Source organism: Lonchura striata, chromosome W, assembly GCF_050655825.1.
Source record: "Lonchura striata isolate lonStrDom1 chromosome W, ASM5065582v1, whole genome shotgun sequence".
Lineage (NCBI taxonomy): Eukaryota > Metazoa > Chordata > Aves > Passeriformes > Estrildidae > Lonchura > Lonchura striata.
The window spans coordinates 16,984,175-17,008,165 of NC_140743.1; the positions used below are offsets into that span (position 1 = coordinate 16,984,175).

General features: G+C 44.7%; 1 protein-coding gene across 1 annotated transcript in view; it reads right to left on the minus strand.

Moving 5' to 3' along the window:
- Positions 1-23,991, minus strand: part of LOC146763124 (protein ARK2N-like) — a 98,889-nt gene that overhangs the window by 37,977 nt on the left and 36,921 nt on the right. The window contains exon 3 of the mRNA XM_085571115.1: positions 15,450-15,632. Coding sequence (XP_085427241.1) covers positions 15,450-15,632 — 183 coding nt within the window. The remainder of the gene's footprint in view (positions 1-15,449; positions 15,633-23,991) is intronic.

A 23,991-nucleotide genomic window follows, 5' to 3' on the forward strand; every position in this document is an offset into this window, starting at 1 on the left:
TTTTACACTATGTTAAACAGCTATTTGACATAGCTAAACTACTTATTTTAACTACGAGGTCGGGGGCAAAATATAAAAGTGCATCTATTGATGAAGATAAAGATTGTTGTGAATGTGTTGTGCCACGTAGGGGCTACGCCTATTGTAATTGTGAAGTATTACCTTGTGAGTGCTATGATAAATGTTGAGATTGTAGAAGAAGGTTTATTTGCAATGCCGAGAGTGAAAGCAGCGTCTAATAAACAATAATGGGATAAAACAAGAAAATGGGGGATTTGTGAGAAACCACAGACTGAGGTATTGTTTATTAAGATATATATAAAGGTTAGGAAACGGATTTGTGAGAAACCACAGACTGAGGATAGGAAACGGAGTGTGAGAAACTACAGACTGCTTACAGACTAAGGTATTGTTTAGGAAACGAGGATAAGCAAATAGCCTGCGGGCACAGCATTTGCAAGATAAGAAAACCACAAACACTTACACCTGGGGACTGACGATACAAGATAAAGATAACCACAATTACTCACAGACTGCTTACGTAAACAGAAGGAAACTGCAAGATGATCCAGGAATTAACTTAAACAAAAGGAGGCCCCCAGGACTTCATGGAAAGAATGGAATAAAAGGAGGGCTGTTTGGACGAATCGCCGCGGCAGAGGGGAGCGGAGACTCCCCAGCTGTCCAGCACTGTCTTTGCTCATATCCTACTTGCTGTAATTAATAACATTCTAATTGGATTATGATCCGTTGTGGCGTAAATTTATAACAACAACCAAATCACTTTATTTATCTGTGCGTGAAAGGATGCACCTGGCACTAGGGGTACTGGCACAGCATTTGGGATCCTGGAAGAAGTGTGTCCAAACAATTGGATAAAGATCAAGTGCTCTGCGATCTACTGGGTTGGGCCAGAGATCATGGGTTCCCAGTAGATCTGGGTGCTGCACTGAGCCTGAGAACTTGGGAAGACATATGCGATTCTCTGTGTGAGATTCCCAGGGGAGATGCACTCGCGTCCGCACTGGGCCCCACCTGGAGATGCATTTCTAAAGCCCTTTGAGGCAAGACCCTGGGGAACAGAAAAGTGACAAAGCCAACATGCTTTTCGCCTGCGATGGCTCCGGGAACCATGTCCCGATCGACTGGGACGGACCACCCCGTTCCATTTCCGCCCGCATCTCAAGGGGTGACAGTGGTGCCTTTGCACTGGCCAGCACTTCCGGCATTCCCTGCCCTGCAAGGACTGGTGGGCTCACCCCCCGCCGCGGGCCGCCCTGCTGCGGCCGCCGGCGGAGCCCATCCCCGTTCTGGAAGGAGCAGCCGGTGTTTCTTTATTTCGGCGGGCCCCTGAGCCCACTGCCGCCGCCGCCGGTGCCGCTCCTACCAGGACCAAGAGAAACCTCCGCGGCGCTTCCTTGCGTGACTGTGGCCCCCCTGGCGGCCCTGCCCCCCGCACCCCCCGCCGATCCGATGATCGTGGCAGCGGCGCCGATCGGCTCCCCCGCACCGCCGCCCGCTTTGCTTGGACTGGCGGCACACCACGCTGCGGAGCGGCAGTCCCCGCAAGCTGCGGCAGCTGCCACCACATCGCCGGAGGAGACTGCACTCTCCGCTCCGCTCTGCGCTCTGCCGCCTCCAGCAGCTGCGCTCTCCGCTTCGCCGTCTGCTTCAGGGCCTGCAACCAGCACCCCCCCCCCCCTCCCCCGCCAGCCTGTTCCACAGAGTCGGCGCCGCTTGGCAGCTCACAGCCGGTGCCGTCCGGCTGAGAACTCTGAAACTCTGTGACTTGCTGGGGAACAGCATTTTCTGGGACTGAAACCCTCTTGGGGGGGGGGGGGGGGGGGGGGGGGCAAAGGATTCAAGTCATTTTGGCTTGGCAATTTGGCCACACATATATATGACAGCTGAGCCTGTTCTCAAAGGGAATTTGGAAAATCATGATCTGGCCGTGATTTTCAACTCTGCTGATTTGAGGTTTATCAGCTGTTGCAGACTCTGGGATGACAGTCAGTGCTATAGTGACTGATAATTATATAATGTCACATCTGATGGATTTCTAATAGTTGTTAGTAACCTTCTTCAGCTGTTCTCTGTTTCAGGATTCAGCAGTTCTCTGTTTCAGGACCAAGAAGGACATTCAGGGATGTCAAAGATCAACATCTCTAGACAATGGACCTTTTCCTGAGACTCAGCTGTTTGGACTTTGAAACAATGATCACTCTTTGCATTGCTGTTTGGTTTTCTTATACTGTAAACCTTGTTGTAATGATATGATAGAAATAGATATTTTACAGGTTGTCATGGTTTGAACAACACTGGTAAAGAATCTCCCTGACCATTCTAAGTCAGCATCTGATTGAGGTTCTGATTGACAACCAGCAAATTGCTAAGGGAACCTCTTGAGCTGTGTTTGCTCTCCTTCCTGCAAAGGGCCCTGCAGAGGACTACAAACACCGCCTTTTTTCTTTAAACACAAAAGGTTGAACTGTGGCAGCAGCTCTGGCCACAGAGAGCAGGCACAGACTTTCCCAGGCATTTTCCCAGGGAAGGCTGTGAGAAGATCAGAGGAAAGAATGAGAAACAATTCTTAACTCTACTTGCACCTGCTGTTGTGTGCATGTGGAATGTGTAATGGAGATTTGTTTACCAAAGGGTGATTTCTTAATTGGACACTGGATGGTGTTTGGATTGATTGACCAATTAGGTCAAAGCTGTATTGGACTGGCTGTAGGGGTTACTGAGTTTCTTAATAAGTGTAGTATAATATAGTATAAGATGATAAAATAAAGCAATCGATCAGCCTTCTGCAATCACAGAATCAATGCTAATTATTGCCCAGCTGGCAGACTGCGGCAACAAGATAAAGTTTATGTTGTTATTCTCCCATGGGTACACATCCTTTAATGTCTGTTAAACTAAATACTGGCTGAAGATGAAATTTGTGAACAAGATGAAATATTTTAAAATTTTGCTTTCCAAATGTGCAATCCTAGAGATTGTAAGAAAAGGCCAGTACTGACAAATGTGTACTCAGAAGTATACCAAGATGTAATGGGTCTGGTTGAAAGAGTTCATTTTCCCATAGCAGCCCTCACAGTGCTGTGCTTTCTATTGGCAGCTGGAAAGGTAGTGATAGCACACCAGTGTTTTGGCTACTGCTGATCAGGGCTGTCTCTCAACATTACCCCCTCCCACCCTCCATCAAGGGGCCAGGAGTGGGCAAGACCCTGGGAGGGGGCATAACTAGGCCAGCTGACCTAAATTGACCAAATGGGGTATTCTGTGCCATATGATATCAGCTCAGATATAAAAGCTAAGGGAGGGAGGAAGGACAGGGAGGGTATTTGTTATTTACAATGTTTGCCTTCCAGAGCCACTGCTATGCATGCTGAAGCCCTTCTTCCTGGGAAGTGGCTGAACAATGCTTGCCAATGGAAAGTGGAGAATAATTCTTTTTCCCCTTTGCTTACGCAAGGGCAATTTTTTTTTTTCTTTAGTAAACTGCCTTACCCCAATCTATTAGCTGTTTTCCATCTTATTTTCTATCCCCTGTTATACTGGGAAGGGGAGTGATAGTGGCTTGGTGGGCACCTGGTGTCCAGTCAAGATCAACCCTATACAGTCCTTTTCGGCACTCAATGTGCAGCCTGAATCCACAACCCTAAGAGTCTTATGATCTACCAACTGAGCAAGCCAGCCAAATTTTAATGATAATTCTTAAATATGTAATTCACAGAGGCAAAGGGTGGAATGCATTGGGTTTGTGTGACCAAGCTTTGGTAGCTGGGGCCTACAGGGGTGCCTTCTGTGAGGAGCTGCTGGAAGCTTCCTCCATATCTGGGAGAGCCAATCCCTGGTGGCTCCAAAGACAGATGTGCCTCTGGTCAAGGCTGAGCTGTTATAGATACATATTATAATATTGGCTTTTAGCAAATATTAAAATGGATTTTATATGTGTGATGTTAAAGTAACTTTTTTATAAAGATATAGTCTTTATTTCTGTTGTTAATTAAGCTTAGACATAGTGAAATAGCTATGCTTGTGCTAAAATGCCTGCTTGGATGGGATAACATCCAATGAACATAGGATGAGGATACCTGCTACAGATATGCCAACTATCAGCATCTGCAATCTGAAGAAAGTATGGACCAAGGCCCAAACTGGAAGTGATAAAGAGAAGGAGTCAAAACCACAGCCAAGAAAGATGCATGCTCTAAAAAGGCAGACCCAAGGAGGGGCCATGTAAAACAGTTCCTGGAATATGTAAATTAGTTATGGGTATACATAAGGGTCTATGAATATGCAAAGAGATGATGTAAGGGGAAAAGTATTTAAGGGGTATCCCTGAAGGTAATTGTGTGGTCTTGGCTAAGTGCCAAGATGCAACTAGCTGTAATAACCTTTGCTCTATGGTCTTTGTCTCCTATTATCCTTTATTAAACTTTTTAAATTTTCACAGGAGAGTGAACATGTTTTTCACAGGACCAATTAGCAATGGTGGTAATGCCTCTGTGATAACATATTTAAGAAGAAAGAAAAAAAAGCTATTGCACAGTTGTAATTATGGCCAGAGATGAGCAGAGTGAGAATATGTGAATATGTGAGAGGAACAACTATGCAGACACCAAGGTCAGTGAAGAAGGAGGGAGAGGAAGTGCTCCCGGGACCCAAGCTGAGATTGCCTTGCAGCCTATGGTGAAGACCACGGTGAAGCAGCTGTCCCTCTGAAGGTCCATGGGGGATGCAGAGATACACCTGCAGCCTATGGAGGAGACCCATGCTGGAGCAGGTGGATGCCTGAGAAGAGGCTGTGACACTGTGGGAGGCCTGTGGAGAGAGGAGCCCCTGCTGGATCAGCCTGTCCTTGAAGGACTGCACTCTATGGAAGAGTGGGTTGATGCCGGCTGGATTCCAAGTATCCACCAAAGCTGCTGAGACATGGGGGTTAGAAATTAATTTAGGTTAGAAATTAATTTAGGATTCAGGATAGCTGTTTTAGACAATGTATGTTGCTTAACTTGCTTGTAAGGCCTGTGAATATGGGAAAGGAAGAAATGCAGAGATCCTGATAAGAAGAGCTCCTTACCCAAAACAAGGTAGAAGGAATGGGAGAGCCTGCAAGCTGTTGGAGATAAGAGAGGCTCCTCGGACTCTAAACCAGCTTAGACCAGCACTATAGTTTGGGCTACAGCCAAGAGACTAAAGAGCATGCGCCAGGAAGAAAAGGGGAAAAGTTCACATTGATGAAGACTCGTTTGCCCTTCCTCCTGCAACCACCAGACGACCACCAGAGAGCACTGCAAGTACAGAAGGACTGATAAGCTAATTATAACACGAAGCAGGGCTAGGCCGGGAAAATGCATGAAACTATTGCAAAACTTGATGCATATGTAGTATTTTAGAGAATAAAAAGAGGGTTAGGTTTCTTGGGAGGCAAGCGTGCTTTTGGAGGAACTGTCCTCCATGCGCCCGGCACCGAATAACCTACTTTACAACTTTACGAGCTGTGGAGTCTTTCCACGAATCACTGCTCTCTATCACTCCCTGTCACAACTGGACAGGGGAGAGAAAATATAACAAATGGTTCATATGTTGAGATAAGGACCAGGAGAGATCATTCATCAAATACTGTCACAGGCAAAACAGGCTAGAATTGGAGATATTAATTGAATTTATTACTAACAAAATCAGAACAGGATAATGAGAAGTAAAATAAAACCTTAAAAACACCTTCCCCTCACTCCTCGCTCCTTCCTGGCTCTACCTCCTACTCCAGTGGTGCAGGGAGACAGGGAATGAAGGTTATGGTCAGTTCATCACTTGTGGCTTCTCCCGGTGCTCAGGGAGAGTTGTTCCCCTGCTCCACTGTAGGGTCCCTCCCACAGAGGACAGCTCTCTGTGAATTTCTCTGACATGGCTCCATCTCACGAGCAACAGCTCTTTGCAAACTGCTGCAACATGAGTGTCATGGTTTGATGCTGGTGCAATGCCAGCACCCCCATGAAAATACACCTTCCCAAATAAATGCTGTGAGATGTGATCCAGAGCAGACCAGGCCCAAGCTTAATAACAAAGGAAAAAAAAAAACTTATGAAACTACTACTATGATAAAAGGAAAAAAGGGGAAAAAACCCCACACTAAATCCAAAATTAAAACCTTCCAAAATATTCCTCCTCCCCCCACCCAACTCCAACAAACTACAGTGAGACACAACTTGGACCCTCAATCAAGTTATCACCCTTCAATATAATCAATGCTCAGTCCATCAAGGAAGAGAGGAGTCTCCCTTGCACCATAGACCCACAGGAAACACAATTGTCACTTAATGTGTTTCCATGTCACACATGGCACCGCCCGGAGAAAATCTGCCAGTGTGACACTCTCCTTTCCATGCACAGTGCTTTCACCACCGTGCATGTACAGACTGCTCATAGGGCTCCTCTAAGGATGCTTTGCCAAGGACCAACAGGAACAACAGTCCAGTGTCTCATTTTGGGACCACAGTCCCCCCCATTTTCCTCCTTCCCTGGGGCTGAGGGTGAAAACAGATCTTCATCTTCCTGAAGACAGAGGGCTGTAGTAGATAGGGACAGGCGATCGGAAGATCCCGGGATGTGACAGAAAGAAAGACCCTTCCCCCTCTCCTCCTGCAGCACGTTATCCATTACCCCAAAGAATGTAACCACACCTAACCCAGTAGTTTTCCACTCCTGACTAACCCTAAAGACCCTACCAAACCCCCCTGACGTAGCAAAGTCCCCCAAGACTATTTAAACCCATGAGATAAGATAATAAACGCTTTTCGACCGTCCACCACATTGGTGTTAGCGTCTCTTGTTAGCCCGAGTAGCCTGGGCAAAGCCGGGCTGCCGTGCTGTTCCTTGCAACCAGGTCGCCTTGCCTTCCCCTGAAGGCAACATATCTGGTGCCGAAACCCGGGAAAGATTCGCTCAGGTAGCGGGTATCGCCTGGACAAGAACAGCGGCCAAAGCGGTAAAACCGTATTCTCGGCGAGGGAGACGTCCCGGGACCAGCCATCGTCATGGACGCCATCGCAAGGGTCGTAAGTGTGATTCATAAGCAGTGGAGAATTGAGTGTAGGCTCAAAGACTTTTATCTTGCTATAGCAAGGCTGCTTGAGCTTGGGGCAATTGAACGCCCTGTGGATGTTTTGCATCCGGAGATATGGGAAAAATGCACAGCCATGCTGGCCGAGGACACGAAATCCTCAGGCAGTGGCAGAAGCCTTAAGGCGTGGGGCAAAGTAGAAAAAGCCCTACGCAGAGCATTAGAAGAGCAGGAGGCATGGAGCGTAGCGCGCACGTGTTTATTGGTTACACCCAAGCTAGAGGTAGGAGCGGTAACACAAACTGCCCCTGAGGGCGATCCACCCTGGAGCAGGGATCCAGGAGGGCCCGGCACGTCACCCCCCTCCCCGGGCCAGAGCCCAAACCCCCCCGCGGAAACTTCCCAAAAATCTGCGGTTTCCCCATCCGTCCCACTGCCGCCGATCAGCGACCCGTTGCCAGAGGTGCAGCAGCGTGCAGAGTTCTTTTGGCAGGGGCTGGCAAGGGAAGCCAGAGAGGCAGAAACTGTGGCTCGAGAAAAAATCCCAACCACGCCGCTACCCTACTCCATTGAAAATGGCGCTGGCAGCCAAGGAGAGGGGCGGGGCGCGGGCGGTCTCGGCGCGAAAAGCCCGGAGGCGCAGGGTTTTAGGAATGCGCGTATGCGGGAGAAAGAGGAGGAGAGCGGCAGAGGGCACGGAGCCAATCGGCAGCCGCACCTGACGCCGCTACCATTTAAGGGAGACACCTCCTCCTGTGGGAGGCAGGGCAAGCCTGGGGGGCGGGAGAGGTGCCACCCCCGTGGGAGGAGCGAGGTCAGAGCCAGACAAAAAGGCACCGAGCCCCGAAAATGCACTGGCATTCGACTTCCAACTCTGAGTCCAGCGGCAGCTCCGCCAGCCCAGAAGAGCTGACGGAAGCCGGCTGGGACTCTGAAATGGAGGAAACAGAGCCAATGCGATTTAAGACAAAACCAAGTAAAGCTTTAAGCCGCACCAAAAAGCAATCACAATATGAACCAGCCCAGTTTACCGACTGGGGAGAAATAAAAATAGCCTGTGCTGAATGGTCCCCAGCGGCTGCCATACAAGCCTTCCCAGTGAGGATCACCGGCCTGGAAGGAAACCAACAAAGGGTATATACCCCGGTAAACCCAAAAGATGTACAGTCAATTGTCAAAGCCATTGCAGAAAAAGGAATCAATTCGGCCATGGTTTCCACTTTAATAGATGGTCTTTTTGGTAATGACGACTTGCTTCCCTTTGATATTGAATGAATAGGTCGCATGATACTTGATGGTGCAGGAATGATTGTGTTTAGACAGGAATGGGAGGATAATTGTACAAAGCTATTAGCCCAAGCATCTGGCGCGGGGCAACCACTACGCGGCTCGAGTTTATCCAGGCTGATAGGAAAGCACGATGATATGATCACGCCTCAGCAACAAGCCACGCAGATGCGGGCTGAGGAGGTCAGGGTGACCACTCGGGCTGCAAGGGAGGCTATCCGTGCAGCCTCTCTAGTCGTGGCCAAGCCGGCGCCGTGGTCCACCGTGAGGCAGGCAGAGAGCGAAAGCTTCACGCAGTTTGTGGATCGCCTGCAGGCAGCGATAGACTCCTCTACCCTGCCGGCAGAGGCAAAGGGCCCCGTGGTAGCTGACTGCTTGCGCCAGCAGTGCAACTCTGTCACCAAGGATATCTTACGCTCCCTGCCAGCCGGAGCCAGCCTGGCTGACATGATCAGACATGTAGTAAGGGAAGAGCACCTGACACCCATTCAGGCAGCTGTCCACACCCTGACCAGTGCCATGGTGTGTTTCAAGTGTGGGGAGGCAGGCCACATCATGGTGAGCTGCCCCCAGCCGGCACAGCAGCCCGCGGCGCCTCCACCCCAAGCATGTCCGAGAGGAGCCTGTTGGGGCTGAGGGAGGAAGGGGCACCTCGCCAAGGAATGCAGGTCCTGGCCCCAGGGAAACGGGAGAGGGAGGGGGCGTGCGGGCCACACTCAGCCTCCTCCCGCCGCGAATGCAAGGCGGCCCATCTATGCCAACCCCCCGTGGGGCGGGGAGACCTTATACCCCATACCCCCATGGGAGGCAGCCAGCTTCGTATCCCCGCCAGCGACACAATTGCAGAGTTTCGCAACACAGCCTGCGGTACCTTCGTACCCACTACCACCGCAAGCAGCGCCTGTGCCGCAGGGCCAGCAGGGGGCGCCCCAGAACGGGACCCCTGGGTGGCCCTGGCCATGAAAATAGGGAAGGAGTCCCCGAAGGCATGGGGGACATGCCGCCTTTATGGCAGTCAGGACCCCCATGTAATAGGGCTTCAGTTTTGGGCAGACACAGGAGCAGACTGCTCGATTTTTCCCCAAGCACTGTGGCCCCGACATTGGCAATGCAAAGAAGTCCCCCCAGTGAACGGAGTGGGAGGGCCGTCCCGAGCTTGGAAAAGCACCCAGTTGATAGCTATAACGCTTCATACAAAAATGGGACCAGAACAGACAGTAGCAATCTACCCCTACATTTTGCAAAACTCTCCACCCCTGATAGGAAGGGACATCCTTGCTATGTTAGGAGTCAGGATTACAAATTTATAATGAGGGCCACTGCCGTACACCCACTGCTGCCGATCAAACTGACTTGGAAATCACCAGATCCCATATGGGTCGAGCAGTGGCCCCTGTGAAAGCCTCAAATGGCAGCCTTGCTGGAACTGGTCGACCGTGAGCTGCAAAAGGGTCACATAGAACCCTCCACCAGCCCGTGGAACACCCCCGTATTTGTAATCCCCAAGAGATCTGGAGAAGGTTATCATCTCATCCACGACCTGAGGGAGGTGAACAAGACAATCCAACCCATGGGTCCAGTTCAGACACTGCTGCCCACGAATTCAGCCATCCCCGAAGGGCAGCCATGCACGGTGCTGGACATCAAAGACTGTTTCTTTTCGATACCCCTGCATGCTGAGGACAAAGAACGATTCACCTTTTCCATCATGTTCCGAAACGGCGAGCGACCTAACCTCCGCTTCCAATGGAAGGTGCTACTGCAAGGTCTTGTGGACAGCCCGACTATATGCCAGATCACCGTGGACAGGGCATTGATGCCAGTCCGACACTCCCACCCCGCTGCAACCATCATTCAGTACATGGACGACATCCTCGTTGCCGCACCATCAGCAAGCCAAGTGGATCACCTAGTGTCCACAATCACGGAAACTCTCCAGGCCAACGGCTTTAAGATCACGAACACGAAGATCAAGAGAGGACCGTGCATGACCTTCCTGGGAGTGGGGATCACAAATTACTACATGACCCCCTCCAGGGTGAAGGTCTGCCGAGACATCAAGACCCTCCATGACATGCAGCGCCTTGTGGGATCTCTCCAGTGGCTCCGCAACGTCATCCTAGTTCCTCCAGAGGTCATGGACCCCTTGTATGACCTCCTGAAAGGAAAACACCCCTGGGACCCCAAGGAGCTGATGCCACAAGCAACGGACTCTCTCGACTTCATCGAACGTCAGATGTCCACTGGCACACTTTCCAGGTGGAACCCAAGCATACCACTGGATTTATATGTCCACTTCACACAGAAGGGAGGAGTGGGAGCACTGGCCCAAGGACCCTCCGAAAAATCCCAGCCGATCTAATGGGTGGTCCTCGGAAGACCAACTCGTGCATTTTCCCCAGGAGTTGAATGCGTTGCTAACCTCATCATGAAAGGCAGGAAACTCGCCCTGAGACACCTGGGGACCGAGCCAGCGAGGATCCACCTCCCCTTCCGCAAGCGACTGACCATGGAGTCAACTGCGATATCAGAGCACCTGGCCCTTGCTCTCACTGGCTTCAGAGGAGAAATGTCCTATGCCACCAGACCACCTTGGACCCAGCTACTGACCACTGTCGACATAGACATGCCACCAAAGGTCATGGACCGACCGCAGCCAGGACCGACGGTCTTTACAGACGCCTGCTCCACGACTTCTACTGCAGTAGCGGTGTGGCAGGCAGGAGAAACATGGCATTGCGTCAAAACATGTGACCCCACACTGTCAGTGCAACAGCTGGAAGCAGCAGCAGTGGTCTTGGCGTGCGGACTCTTCCAAGATGAACACCTCTGCATCGTGACAGACTCTATATTCGTGGCAAAGCTTTGCCTAGCCATGTAGGGACCGGGTGTGTCAACATCTACAGCGGCCTCAATGCTTGAAGAGGCGCTCTCCTCACGACAGGGCACCTTGTCTGTCATTCACATCAACAGCCACAACCCAGTCAAGGGCTTCTTCCAGACTGGCAATGACAAAGCAGATGCCACGGTGAAGGCAGTGTGGACATTGCAGGAAGCTCGTCAACTGCACGAGTCACTCCACATCGGAGCCAAAGCACTGGCGAAAAGATGCGGGATCTCAACAGCAGACGCGAGGCACGTGGTGGCCACTTGCCCTCACTGCCAGAAGTCACCCCTATGGACCGGTGGGGTCAACCCGAGAGGTCTCAAGGCCTCAGAAATCTGGCAGTCGGACTTCACTTTCTGCGAACTGCTGAAGCCCCGAGCATGGCTTGCAGTGACAGTGGACACTTACAGCAGAGTGATTGTGGCAACACAGCACCTCAAATCCAACTCTAAGGCCACAATCCAGCACTGGCTGACAGTTATGGCATGGCTTAGTATCCCCACGCAAATTAAAACTGACAATGCTTCCAATTTTATCTACAAATCAGTGCAGGAATTCGCCTCGGTATGGGGCATCACCTTAGTACAAGGGATCCCATATAACAGCGCCAGACAGGCCATTGTTGAGCAAGCAAATCAGACCCTAAAAGCCAAGTTAGAAGTATTGGCAAAGGCAAAGGGCTTTGCCAATTCCATTCCCTCAGGAGACCAAACGCGCATGCTAGCAACCGCGTTGCTAGCACTGAACCAATTCCCTAGGGGAGATGAGACAAACAGTCCAGTTCAAAAGCACTGGGCCACCCGGACACTAGAGGAGGGCCCGCAGGTCATGATCAAAAATGAGCTAGGAGAATGGGAAGGGGGCTGGAGACTGGTGCTTACGGGACGAGGGTACGCAGCAGTCAAAAAAGAGGACAGAATCAGGTGGTGTCCACTCAGGTCAATCAAACCTGACCTTCAGAATGAAACTAATGAAAAACTGTGAGTTTCTGTTTGCAGGACATGCTTGTGGACCGTCCCTGTGACGCGTACACCCCTGTTCCAGAGGGAGACGACGGACCACCAAGCCGCCAGACAAAACCCAAGAGTCCCACACCGGTGAGACCCAGACATGCACAGTGTCTTTGTGTGATTTTGCTGTTGGCGCTTGTAGCCGGGGGGCAAGCCAACCCAGGCCACTACCCTTATCAGCCATTCAGATGGGTCATGCAACATCTTTCAAGTGACAAAGTGTTCAAAGAGGTCACCACAGCGAACACAGTCAGTCGCAAAAGCCTTCAAAACTCACCTTGCGAGAATTACTCAGGTTTACCAAACCCCTTTTTCCTTACCAAGTTACAAGTTTGTACCTCACTCCAGTGCCTATATCTACGACTACCTCATTTTATTTATGAAAAGGAGGGGGGAGATGTAGTAGATAGGGACAGGCGATCGGAAGATCCCGGGATGTGACGGAAAGAAAGATCCCCTTCCCCCTCTCCTCCTGCAGCACGTTATCCATTACCCCAAAGAATGTAACCACACCTAACCCAGTAGTTTTCCACTCCTGACTAACCCTAAAGACCCTACCAAACCCCCCTGACGTAGCAAAGTCCCCCAAGACTATTTAAACCCATGAGATAAGATAATAAACGCTTTCGACCGTCCACCACATTGGTGTTAGCGTCTGTTGTTAGCCCGAGTAGCCTGGGCGAAGCCGGGCTGCCGTGCTGTTCCTTGCAACCAGGTCACCTTGCCTTCCCCTGAAGGCAACAGAGGGCATCATCACACCCTCCTCAGCTTTTCTCTGTTCACTCCATTCTTGTACTGGTAGTTGCTGAAGCAAGTCTTTTGGCTCACCTTGCATCCCCCTAAAATGCAATCTCTCTTGCAGGAGAAATTGGTTCCGTCTATGGCTAACAAGAAAAGTCCAGCCAAAAGCCACTCCATCATCCCCCCCCCAACCTTCTTTTCCCAACATCTCAGGTCCCCAGGCTGTCTCTCTTTTCTTCAAAATGAGGAGGAGTAATATTTCACAAAGCCTTCATTTCCCAGGAAAGGGTTAAAATTCCCGGACTCCCTGGATGGCTGAAATCTTGGCCCAGGACTCCATCTTCCACGCTGGACACCTTCCCCCCCCTTCTCCTTCTCCTTCTCCTTCTCCTTCTCCTTCTCCTTCTCCTTCTCCTTCTCCTTCTCCTTCTCCTTCTCCTTCTCCTTCTCCTTCTCCTTCTCCTCTGCCAGCAAACTTCCAGGTGTCTTCAGGCTCTCTGTTTCTTTCCCTCTAGGTTTGGGGCGGGGGGAACAAAGACATCTCAGACTTCCTCCACCCTTCTGTCTGCAGGAACTGGCTCAGTTCCAGTCCCTCTATCCTTTGGCCCACCTCAGCCTGGGCCACATGGCTTCCCCTCCCCCACCCAGCCTGAGGCTGGGCAGGGTAGGTTTATACTCTCTGATGACTGGAACCAAAGAGACAGTTCTCCTGGGAGTTCTTGCTTTTAACCCCCTGTGTTCTCAGAGGCGTGTCCAGCCTTCAGTGGTCACTCCAGGTGCCAATATCCAAATGTGACCACTGATTGGTTTGACTACCAACTTCCTGAGAAAATTCCCTTCCTCATCAAACCACAACAATTACTCAATCCCATGGGCAACAGTACCCTTCAAACTGCTGCAGCATGGATCACTCTTCCACAGGGTGCAGTCCATCAAGAACAGACTGCTCCAGAGGGGTCTCCTCTCTCCACGGGCCTCCTACAGGGTAACAGCCTCCTCTCTGGCATCCATCCACGTGCTCTGGTGTGGGTCTCCTCCATGGGCTGCAGGGTGACAGCTACTTCTCCATGGTCTTCGCCATGGGCTGCAGGGCAATCTCAGCTTTGGTGCCTGGAGCAGCTCCTCTCCCTCCTTTTCCGCTCACCTTGGTGTCTGCATAGTTGCTCCTCTCACGTATTCTCACTCCGCTCTTCTCTGGCCCAAATAACTTTTTTTTTTCTTTCTTCTTAAATATGTTATCACAGAAGTGTTACCACCATTTCTAATTGGCCTAGCATTGACCAGCGGCACATCCATCTTTGGAGCTGCCAGGGATTGACTGCCAGACATGGAGAAAGCTTCTATCAGCTTCTCACAGAAGTCACTCCTGTAGCCCCCTCGCTACCTAAACCAAGCCATGCAAACCCATTAAAATGCTAAGCTCATTTACCAGCACCTTTTTACCCTTCATGTTTATCTGATGCTGGTCTGTCCGATTTTCTAAGGTGCAGAAGGAATATGGAAAGATTTACTGCTTGTATTTTAAGGAAATGAAGAGAGAAAGAAAAAAGATACAGACAATTCCAATCCTTAGATTATGACCTGTTTGGGATCAAATTAAGTTTACATTTAAATACAAAATATCAGAAATTAATTGTATAGGTTTAAGATTAATTGTAACTTGCTTACAGCTTGGCATGAGTGGGCTCTGCTTAAAGCTTAGGATCAGTGAACTTTAAATGGGTTCTATTAGCATGGATGGCTAAACAGAGGAGGAAACAGAAAAAAGCTGAATAGGTTTGCATAAGGGTTGAGACCCTGGAGGCCCCCAAGGCTGGCCCAAGCTGGAAGGTAAGAGCAGTTAATGGCCTACCCATGTGAAAAGAATCTAGTGATGTGTTAGAAGACCCCAGACCATAAATCACCATTGGACCAAGAGATGCATGCAGGGTGCGTGAAGATTGGGTGCACAAGGGTATAAAGGTCCAGGAATTTCTTTGTTCAGGGTCCATCTCTGGAGACACATAGCTTGAGTTGAAATAAACTAACTCTGCCTTAGAACCCAGGTTCCAACCTAATCTTTAGCAGACAAGTTTAATAGCTGGTGACATGGGTCATCATAATCAATCATCCAGTAACAAGCTTAGCTCAGTTTCATTAAAATAAAACCAAAAACAACACCAAAACACCAGACTTACATTCCAGATAGTAATTAGAAGGAAACAAAGGAGAAAAAAATAAATAAGAAAATTAGTGTCAAAAATATATTGCAGGAATCTTTGTCAGTTTTTATCAGTTATATTTTGGAATAAATGTCAGAGCTTTTTAATAAGCATCGGTACTGGTTTTTTTGCAAAATCCACTTAGGGAGCTTTTAAAGATGTATAAACTACAAAAATACTGAAAGCAAGAAAGGGAGAGATACCTACTGAGATGTTGGAACAAATGTCAGAGGAAGAGAATTTAACCAAACCTGTATCAGCACTCAGTTCATCTAGCAGCCCTCTGGTTCTCCAGGTAGATCCTGAGTCTTGATTTCCTAAAGAATTATTGTGCTCTTGAACTACTGCAGCTGCTAACAGATTGTCCACATTTACCACTTCTGGGTCTGAGTTTGTGTCTGATATATCATAGTGAGCTATAACTGGAAGTCCATCTGCAGGAGAGAAAAACAGCACAGATTAGAAGTCTGCATACTGTGAAAACCCCCTCTAAAAGTACAAAGTCCAATAATTTAAGGATGAATAAAATCTCCTACATGAAGCTTATAGTTTATAGTGATACATTCATTATATGAATCATTAAACTTCAGTTAATGAACATACTCTGAGATTACACAGACATTTTAACCTTTGCATACACAGAAAACACAAATGTAAGAAAAACACATTTATTAAATTATCACTTATTTGTGTATTATCTTTTATATTAACACATCAACATCTCCATATCTGATGACATTATATTTACAACCTTAAAAGGATAAACTTCAGTTTTAAATAAAACATAATAAGATACAGGATATTAAATTTGGCAAGACAAAATATCTAGAGAATTTTACAAAAGTCAAGTGAGACCTTACATTACATTATGGTTGATTGAATAAGACTAACTTTTTGATATAACCGATCCAGTGACAATCAATTTAACATTAGGCAACTTTCCTTTCATAATATTTACCTGTCAAGGGCAGGGAATTTTTTCAAAGTAGCAATGTTTTTTTGGTGTTGTTTTTTTTAAAATCAAGGATAACAAGAAACAAAGCTATCATGTGCAGTGATAAATATGCTTTTAATTCAATATGATTACCATATGCATTTTTGGTCACCAAAGTGAAGAAGGAAAGAGGGAGACAAAATAGCTTATGAGATTCTGAAATCTGTTCCTGAGGAATAACAAAAAGCTATTTTTGGTCTATTTCGTTAGGACCAACTATATTCTTTGTAATGAATTAAAATCACTTATAATTGGAAAGCATGCTAGAAACAGAGGAGGCTCAGAAAAAAGTCAAATTCAAGACAAAGATTAATGTAGAAGCAGAGAGAATGGAAAACTAATTCTGAAAGGATGTGCAGTTTAATTCAAATGGTTCACCCCAGCTACAGCTTATTGACTCACAGTGGATCAAAGCGGCTGGAGTTCCCACTCCTCAAATGAGACAATCAAAACTCTTTTTGGGCCAAGACTTCATCAACAAAATCAAGGATGAAATAGAAAAAAAATTCAAATTTAATTCTCTTAAAGGCTGTTTCTCTTGAGGTTTTTAGGGTGGGGTTTCTTTTGTTTTGGTTTTGTTTAGCTTTGGTTTTTGTAACTTGGTGCCTGAAACATAATTCAACTCACTGTTTTCAGAAGTGCCTATTTTGTGATCAGCAACACACTTCATTGAAGAGTGACCATATCGCTCAAGTCATACTAAAGATCAGTATGGCAACAAGGTATGAAGAAATTCACAAAATATTTCCAATCAGACCTGCCTCCAAAACAACAATTTCATAAAATGATGTTATATTAGAAACTTAAAACAGACCTGACAAAAATAAATGGGTAGTTCAATGGCAATGTATTAAAGATCAACATGAAAAGCTGATGATTATGACTCGAAAAGAAATAATGATTAACTGAAAGGCAATCTTTGTTATTTTAAAATACTTACAAAATAACATAAGACCAAGTTAAAAATTAAGCTGGCTGATGTTCAGTTAATTATTTGTGACAGCCAATGATTAAATTACATGCATAAGCTACAGCTGGACTGAATCATAGAGAGGCATGTTGTCTTTCAGTATTATCATTAGAGTTCCATGTGAACATATATAACGTGAGTTGTAAAAATAAACAGTTGAGTGGAGAAGATACGAGGGTCAAGTACAATATTGACTATTTGCCCATTTTTTTAATAGGTTATCTAAAATTTCAGGAGCTATGTACTGTTCCTTCAGGTCTTTGTTTCTCTCACTTCTTATTCAGATCCCCAAAAGCAGAAGTGAAATTTGATTTTTAGATAGACATGTCTATACAAATAAAATTGCATTGGGACAAAAGGCACCAATAGTTTCAAGTCAAAATTGTACCACTCCTACATGTATAATCATGCAAAAGTGTATTATAAACGTATATACATGCAGAGTGATATTCTTATCACCTACCCATAGAAATAACTTGTGTGAAAGTCTTCATCAGTAGGAAATACAAGCATAAACTGGTTATTTGTAGCTCCACTCTTGTATCTTCCACACTTCCAAACAGAACACCGTATAACTCTGCTTCAATTTAGTATACATCAAACAGACAAAAATATTTTCAATATAATTTAAATACTGTCATTACATCTGTCAGTGTAAGAGCCACCAATTTACCAATCTGGAAAAAAACAAGCTGCTTATTTACAAAGCAATCACAACAGAGATCTATTTTTTTCTCAGACTTGCCTTTCAGAATCAGATTTGAAAACAAAAGGGCCCGACACCAGTTTTAACCATATCTATCACAAGTAAATGACCAACAAAGACAATAGCCACAATGCTGCAAGAAGTTCCTGGATTCTCAGCATGTATAAAAGAAGAAATAAGCAATAAATGCCTATGTGTGTTTAAAAATGCCCAAACATTAAGTTGTAGAGAACTGCAACTAGATAAAACTTGCAGCAAAGGCATATAAAAAAATTCCTCTGTTCCCAAAAAACTGTTTCCTTTTCAGAGCTATAGGGATGGGACAGGACCAGCTAAATTTGGAAATAAATAATACTTCCCTAGCCAACTACGTGATCACCTGGTGATGTGATGCAAAGTTTATGTGTGGCACCAAGAAATAAAGACTATTGGCTTCAGCTAGGAAATAAAGTGAAAAAATGCTTTCAAGTTGAAAAGGCAAAAGGACTAACTGCAAGCAAAATTGAACTTTATAATATTTTCTTTGCAATAGAGCCACTCCTTGCAATTACTTACTGTAATAAGATTTCAACAGATAGAAAAACACAACAAAACAAACCATACCAGAATTAAAATAATGTAACACAATTAGGAGGTTCCTTTATCAGTAACTTAAACAATCTATTTAAGAAAAATCATGTCTTTTGAGAAGTCAAGGTGATGCCGGCTTGGGTTTTGCCTTTTTTCCTATGTTTTCTATATTCTTTGCACATATATTTGTAACTTTGTAGTCTATTGTATTAGTGGCTAGTTTTCCCAGTACTTTTCCATGCCCTTTCCTTAAGCAGAAATACAAAACAAATTCCAAAGCTCCAAGCCCCGGGGGGTACAAGGCCCCTATGCTTTCTTGGTTCTTCCTGGGAACCAAGGTTGAGAACAAGTCTTCAAGATACATTTTCATGGACAAAGTACAGCTACTGCTGAACGGGGGACTCCAGAGAAGGGGCTTGACCTGGGGGGGAATTGCATCACCACTTGTCCTCCTAATTGGTGCTTTTTCTCAATTATGCTAATTTCCTAAAACCTTTAAATATGTACTCATCTCTTGAGGGGATGGGCTTTTGTGGACATCTTTCCATAAGTGCCACTGAAGGCCTTCAAATAAAGAACTGCTCTTATATTGCCTCCTTACTAAAATTATCTCGAGTTTCATTTCCAGGTTGGGAAAAATGCAACAAAGGTAGCTGGAAGATGTACATATCCCAGGTGATAAGCTATAATTCACTTCTAAAGCAATAAATGCTTGAAAAAGGCAAAGATGAAAGTTAGTAAATACCAGCAGAAAAATCCAGCTGTTTAATCTTAATAGGGGGAGGGAAAGACTGCTTTTTTTTTTAAAGAATTCAGAGGCAGAGGTCAGCTTGGGGTTAATGTTTCCAAGTGTCCAATTCTCCCTTAATTTACATATTAAAACTAGCTCCACTCAGGACGACTAAATCAAAAGTCACATGCACAAAAATGCATGCCTACACATATCAACCTTCATTTTAAGCTTGCAACATAGAAAAGTCAGTAATTTCTTATCTGCTATCTGCTCCCATGTTTTTCATAGAGCCACATCTCAACATGTGGTGATGTAAACTGTGTTGTAAGAACCATGCTCCTATTATCTCTTATTTCATCATAATGGCAACACAAGTAAAATGGGAGAATCAACAGTAAAATCTCAGCTATAGGTTAAAAGCAGTGATTCTATAAGAAGCACCATACTTTTGCACTGCAACCACTGTGTATCAATGCACAGGAAACAAAAATATATTAGCTAGCAGAACCTGAATGGGGGATTTAGACCTTTAAATCTATGTAGACAGGCTGAGAGAGGTGGGGTTGTTCAGCCTGGAGAAGGCTCCAGGGATACCATGGAGCACCTTCCAGTACCCTAAAGAGGCTACAAGAGAGCTGGAGAGGGACTTTGGACCAGGGCATGGAGGGATAGGAAAAGGGGAAATGGCTTCAAAATGACAGAGGGCAGGGTTAGATTAGATATTGGACAGGAATTGACTTTGAGAGTGGTGAGGCACTGGCACAGGTTGCTCAGGGAAGCTGTGAATTCCCGATCCCTGGAAGTGTTCAAGGCCAGGTTGGATGGGGCTTTGAACAACCTGGTCTAGTGGAAGATGTCCCTGCCCATGGCAGAGAGGTTGGAACTAGGTGGTCCTTAAGGTGCCTTCCAACCCAAACCATTCAATGAGACTGACTCTAAATCATTACTTTAGCTTTCCTAAATTTAGGCAAGTTCTCCCAAGCTCATAATCACCTAAACTCCCTACCACTGTAGCCAGAGACAAGTTGTTCAGAGTAAGGTAATCCCAGTCTGGAAATTGCAACCTGGAGCATCACCATCTCCCCTCCTTCCCCAGTAAGCACAAAGACCTTAGCCAAGGCACCTAACTTTTACATCTCTGAAGTTCAGCAAGATTAATTCCAGCTTTAGGGATGGGATTTAAACTTTGCTGTTTTCTCTATAAGTAGAGGAAAAAGACTGATATCTCCAGAAGTCTATTCTGATTAAAATAATTTTGGAATGAAGTCTAATTTTGGTGGTCTGAATTGCCTCCTGGAGTCATCAGTGTGTTTACAATGAAGGAGACATGGAGCCTTATTTAGGTGTAAACATCACACTAAGCTTTAAAACACACATAACTGTCACCCTGATTCTTAAGACTTCTTAAAGCCTTCTGAGTTTACATTCTTTTGGAGAACTTTTCCACACAATTTCTGTAAACAACATATTGTTTACATTCTTTTATGGGGGTGGAGAACACTTGATGTACTGGTAGTTTGTCCAATGTCTTTGGAGAGGTGGCCCATTCACTCTCCAATCCAATGTCACCCTTGGGAAGGTATAAAAGACAGAGTCAGATAATAAACGTTCCTTTTTTTACCTTGCAAGCAACAGGTGGCTCGCGTCGTGCTTTCACGTGTCCTACAGCGACACATAACAGGTACAATAATATTAGCAATAATAATTGCAGCACTTTACTCTCACAGAAAGCTTTCCATTAGAGGATCTCAAAGAACTCTGAGGTGCTTATTAACCTCCTTTTGCCTATGGGGGAAACTGAGGCAAGCAGAGATTCGCAGCTTGCTCAAGGCTAACAAGCAGAAGTGTGCAGCTTTGGTGAAAACAATACTCCCCTCAAATTACTGAGGAGCTTAAAAATAGTGTCTAGGAATGCTTTCATGAAATGTGCAAAAGCTATAACAGTGACACATAGAGGCATCTAAGTAATTGAAAGCCAAAGGAGACACAGCTTCTTCCAGCCTCACCTCTACATCTTTACTGTGAATATAGGTACTGCTTTGTCTCAATCTCTCAAACTAAATTGATGTATTTTTATATAACAAAAGGAAATACTGAAACATTTTCAAATAATAGGAGTTAAGAATGCCCTCAATTACACTTGACATTTAAATTTAAGCGATAACGCCATTTACTTCAAGATTACACAAAACATGTAATGGAGTCTAAGACCTATATAAATTTTAAGATCAGATGATCATTACAGTAACTGAAATATTTTGTGTGCCAAAACCTAGAAGATTCTTCTTAAATGACTTGCTAAAATATTTTTACAGTAGACGCATCAGTAACTTTGATCCAAACAGAAAGGCTTCATATAAAAGACTACAGGCTAATAGCCTTTTTGTTTAGATAAGCAATACAGCCCTGTTTTCATTTCAAATGTGACCTAGAGCTGCTGCTTCATAAAGTATGCAGAGTTCAAATGGCATAAACTAGCTCAACCCTAAAACAATTCCCATGAGGGGATGGAGGGCAGGATCTGTGCTTTTAAAATGTTGATTAGCAACATGAAACACTTCATTATTATGATTATTTATTTATTTATTTATTTATTTATTTAGTTGAGGTTACAATAGTTGCATTTCAAAATTTACAGTTAGGCAAAGAATACATTGTAAATACATTAAAAAAATAGTGTAACATCATTCCTTCCAAAATACTAAAGTGAACTTTATTGATGAACCCACTTTCCTCCCATTTTCCTTAATTTCACACAGTAAAGGTTTTGTTTGTTTTTTTAACCATAATAAAATAATAAAATCAAAACAACATTATCAAATGAGTATCTGTTCTCAGACTGGATCATTTTTAATATATCACATCAAAAGAGATCTCAAAAATTCAAGTCTTGCTGATCAACATTCATTCTTTCAGGGTTTTTGATGACTAGATGGAAAATATCTTGGATTTTTTTCATCAAATTATATATAAAGATGTAATAAAGTCTTTTTCATTGTGTTAAGCAAAGGCACATGGAATATGGCTGTGCATTGAAATTATTGAGAAGTGGCCTCTATTTCTCATTACAGGATTTATTTACCCTGATGCCATCTACTGATTCATTAATTATGGAAACAGATATATTAGACAGATCTCTTCCCCAGTTTTACTTGCAAAAATCTATCAGGAGGCTTTTGGAAACCATCACAACCTACACTCTTACATAGACATGACAGTTAAAAAAAAATTCCCAGTGTAAATACCACTTACATTAGGAAAAAGCAGCAAACACACACCCCCTACACACCTCTCCAGAAAACATCACAGTTTTCCAAGTGCACACTGCACTTTCCCATGGAAGGACTGATACAGCCTTGACGCAAAGCTTTTGATGTTCCAGACTAATCCGTTGCTCCCATCAATTGGTGAGATTTAACAGAGTATTTGAAATTGATTCTAACTTAATAAGCCTATTTTTCACATGCCTTCATTTTCATGATCTAACACTATGAGACTAACAAAATTTGTGAGAAAGACTGGTTTCTAGCTTCATTTTTTCAAGGTACTATCTCTATCAATCAGCCCAAATATTTTAGCTTTTACAGTACAAATTACAAAGTGCATTTGTTCTACTGCTTCTAAATGCAACTGCAGTGGTCACAGTGCAGACTTCAATTATTTTAGAAACATATACTCAATTGGTCTGATTTATACACCCTCATCAGGCAAAGACTCGCCTGAAATTAATCTGAAGAATCTGACAAAAAGCTACAGAATAAGTTTAATTTCTAATGAGATTAAATGCTAGCCCCATTAAAACCAATAGAAAACTTCTACTAATATCAATAGGGCTAGAATTTAATTTCTTAACATACTAAAAATATTACTTAAAAAAAAAAGAGATTTACAGTATGTGGATACAAGAAGAGGCAAAATATATTAACAAAATAAATCAGTGAAAGTAAACACATTTCAATTTGTAAAATAACTACCAAATATAATCCTGTTTCATTTAAGTTAAAATTGGTCCTCCAGTCTTAACTCTGGCAGCTCAGATAAAATAATCTAACTATCCTGCAAAAACACCAAAAGACACTGTGAATACAAAAAAATAGAGATGTATATTTCTGCCTGAATTATTTTATCAAAATGCTGTTAAAAAATATACTGAAGTGCAGTATATATGAAAGGTTTAAGACTTTTTCTTTTTTTTCCTTGCTCAGTTATGTTTTGCAATGGAAAAACTGAAAAAAGTTTCACTGCCTTTACTTCAATGTTTTTTCTAAATAAAACCTGAGAATTCAGATGTTTGAAGCAAAATTCCAGATATTCAGATTTTAAAAATGTGTGAAGGGTAGAGCTTCGTAAAGACCTTGCTTGCCAAACCCCACTTGAGGGAGGGAAGCAGCACAAATGCCTGGGAAAGAACATGCAGCCAAGCCTGCAAAACCACTGCACATTAAAGCCCCTGGACTTTCAAGGATTCCTAAAAATAGTCCAATTCTAGGATAAAATCCTTTAATTTTTTCATTTACTGAGCTGTCAGTTTGACATTTATAGGCATTTAAATGAAGCCTTTACATAAAGACTTTTTTCTTTTGCAAAGGAAGCTGTGTTTCACCTGCTGCAAAATCCTAACTCCACATTGGTACAGGTGTCCCATTACTCCTATGCTGAAACAGCTGCCACATTAGAAAACATGTAATTCAATATTAAAAATTACAGTATAGGAACATGTTGCCCAGAGACGTTGTGAATCCCCATCCCAGGGAGTGTTCAAGACCAGGTTGGATGGGACTTGAAGCCACCAGGTCTAGTGGAAAGTGTCCCTGTCTATG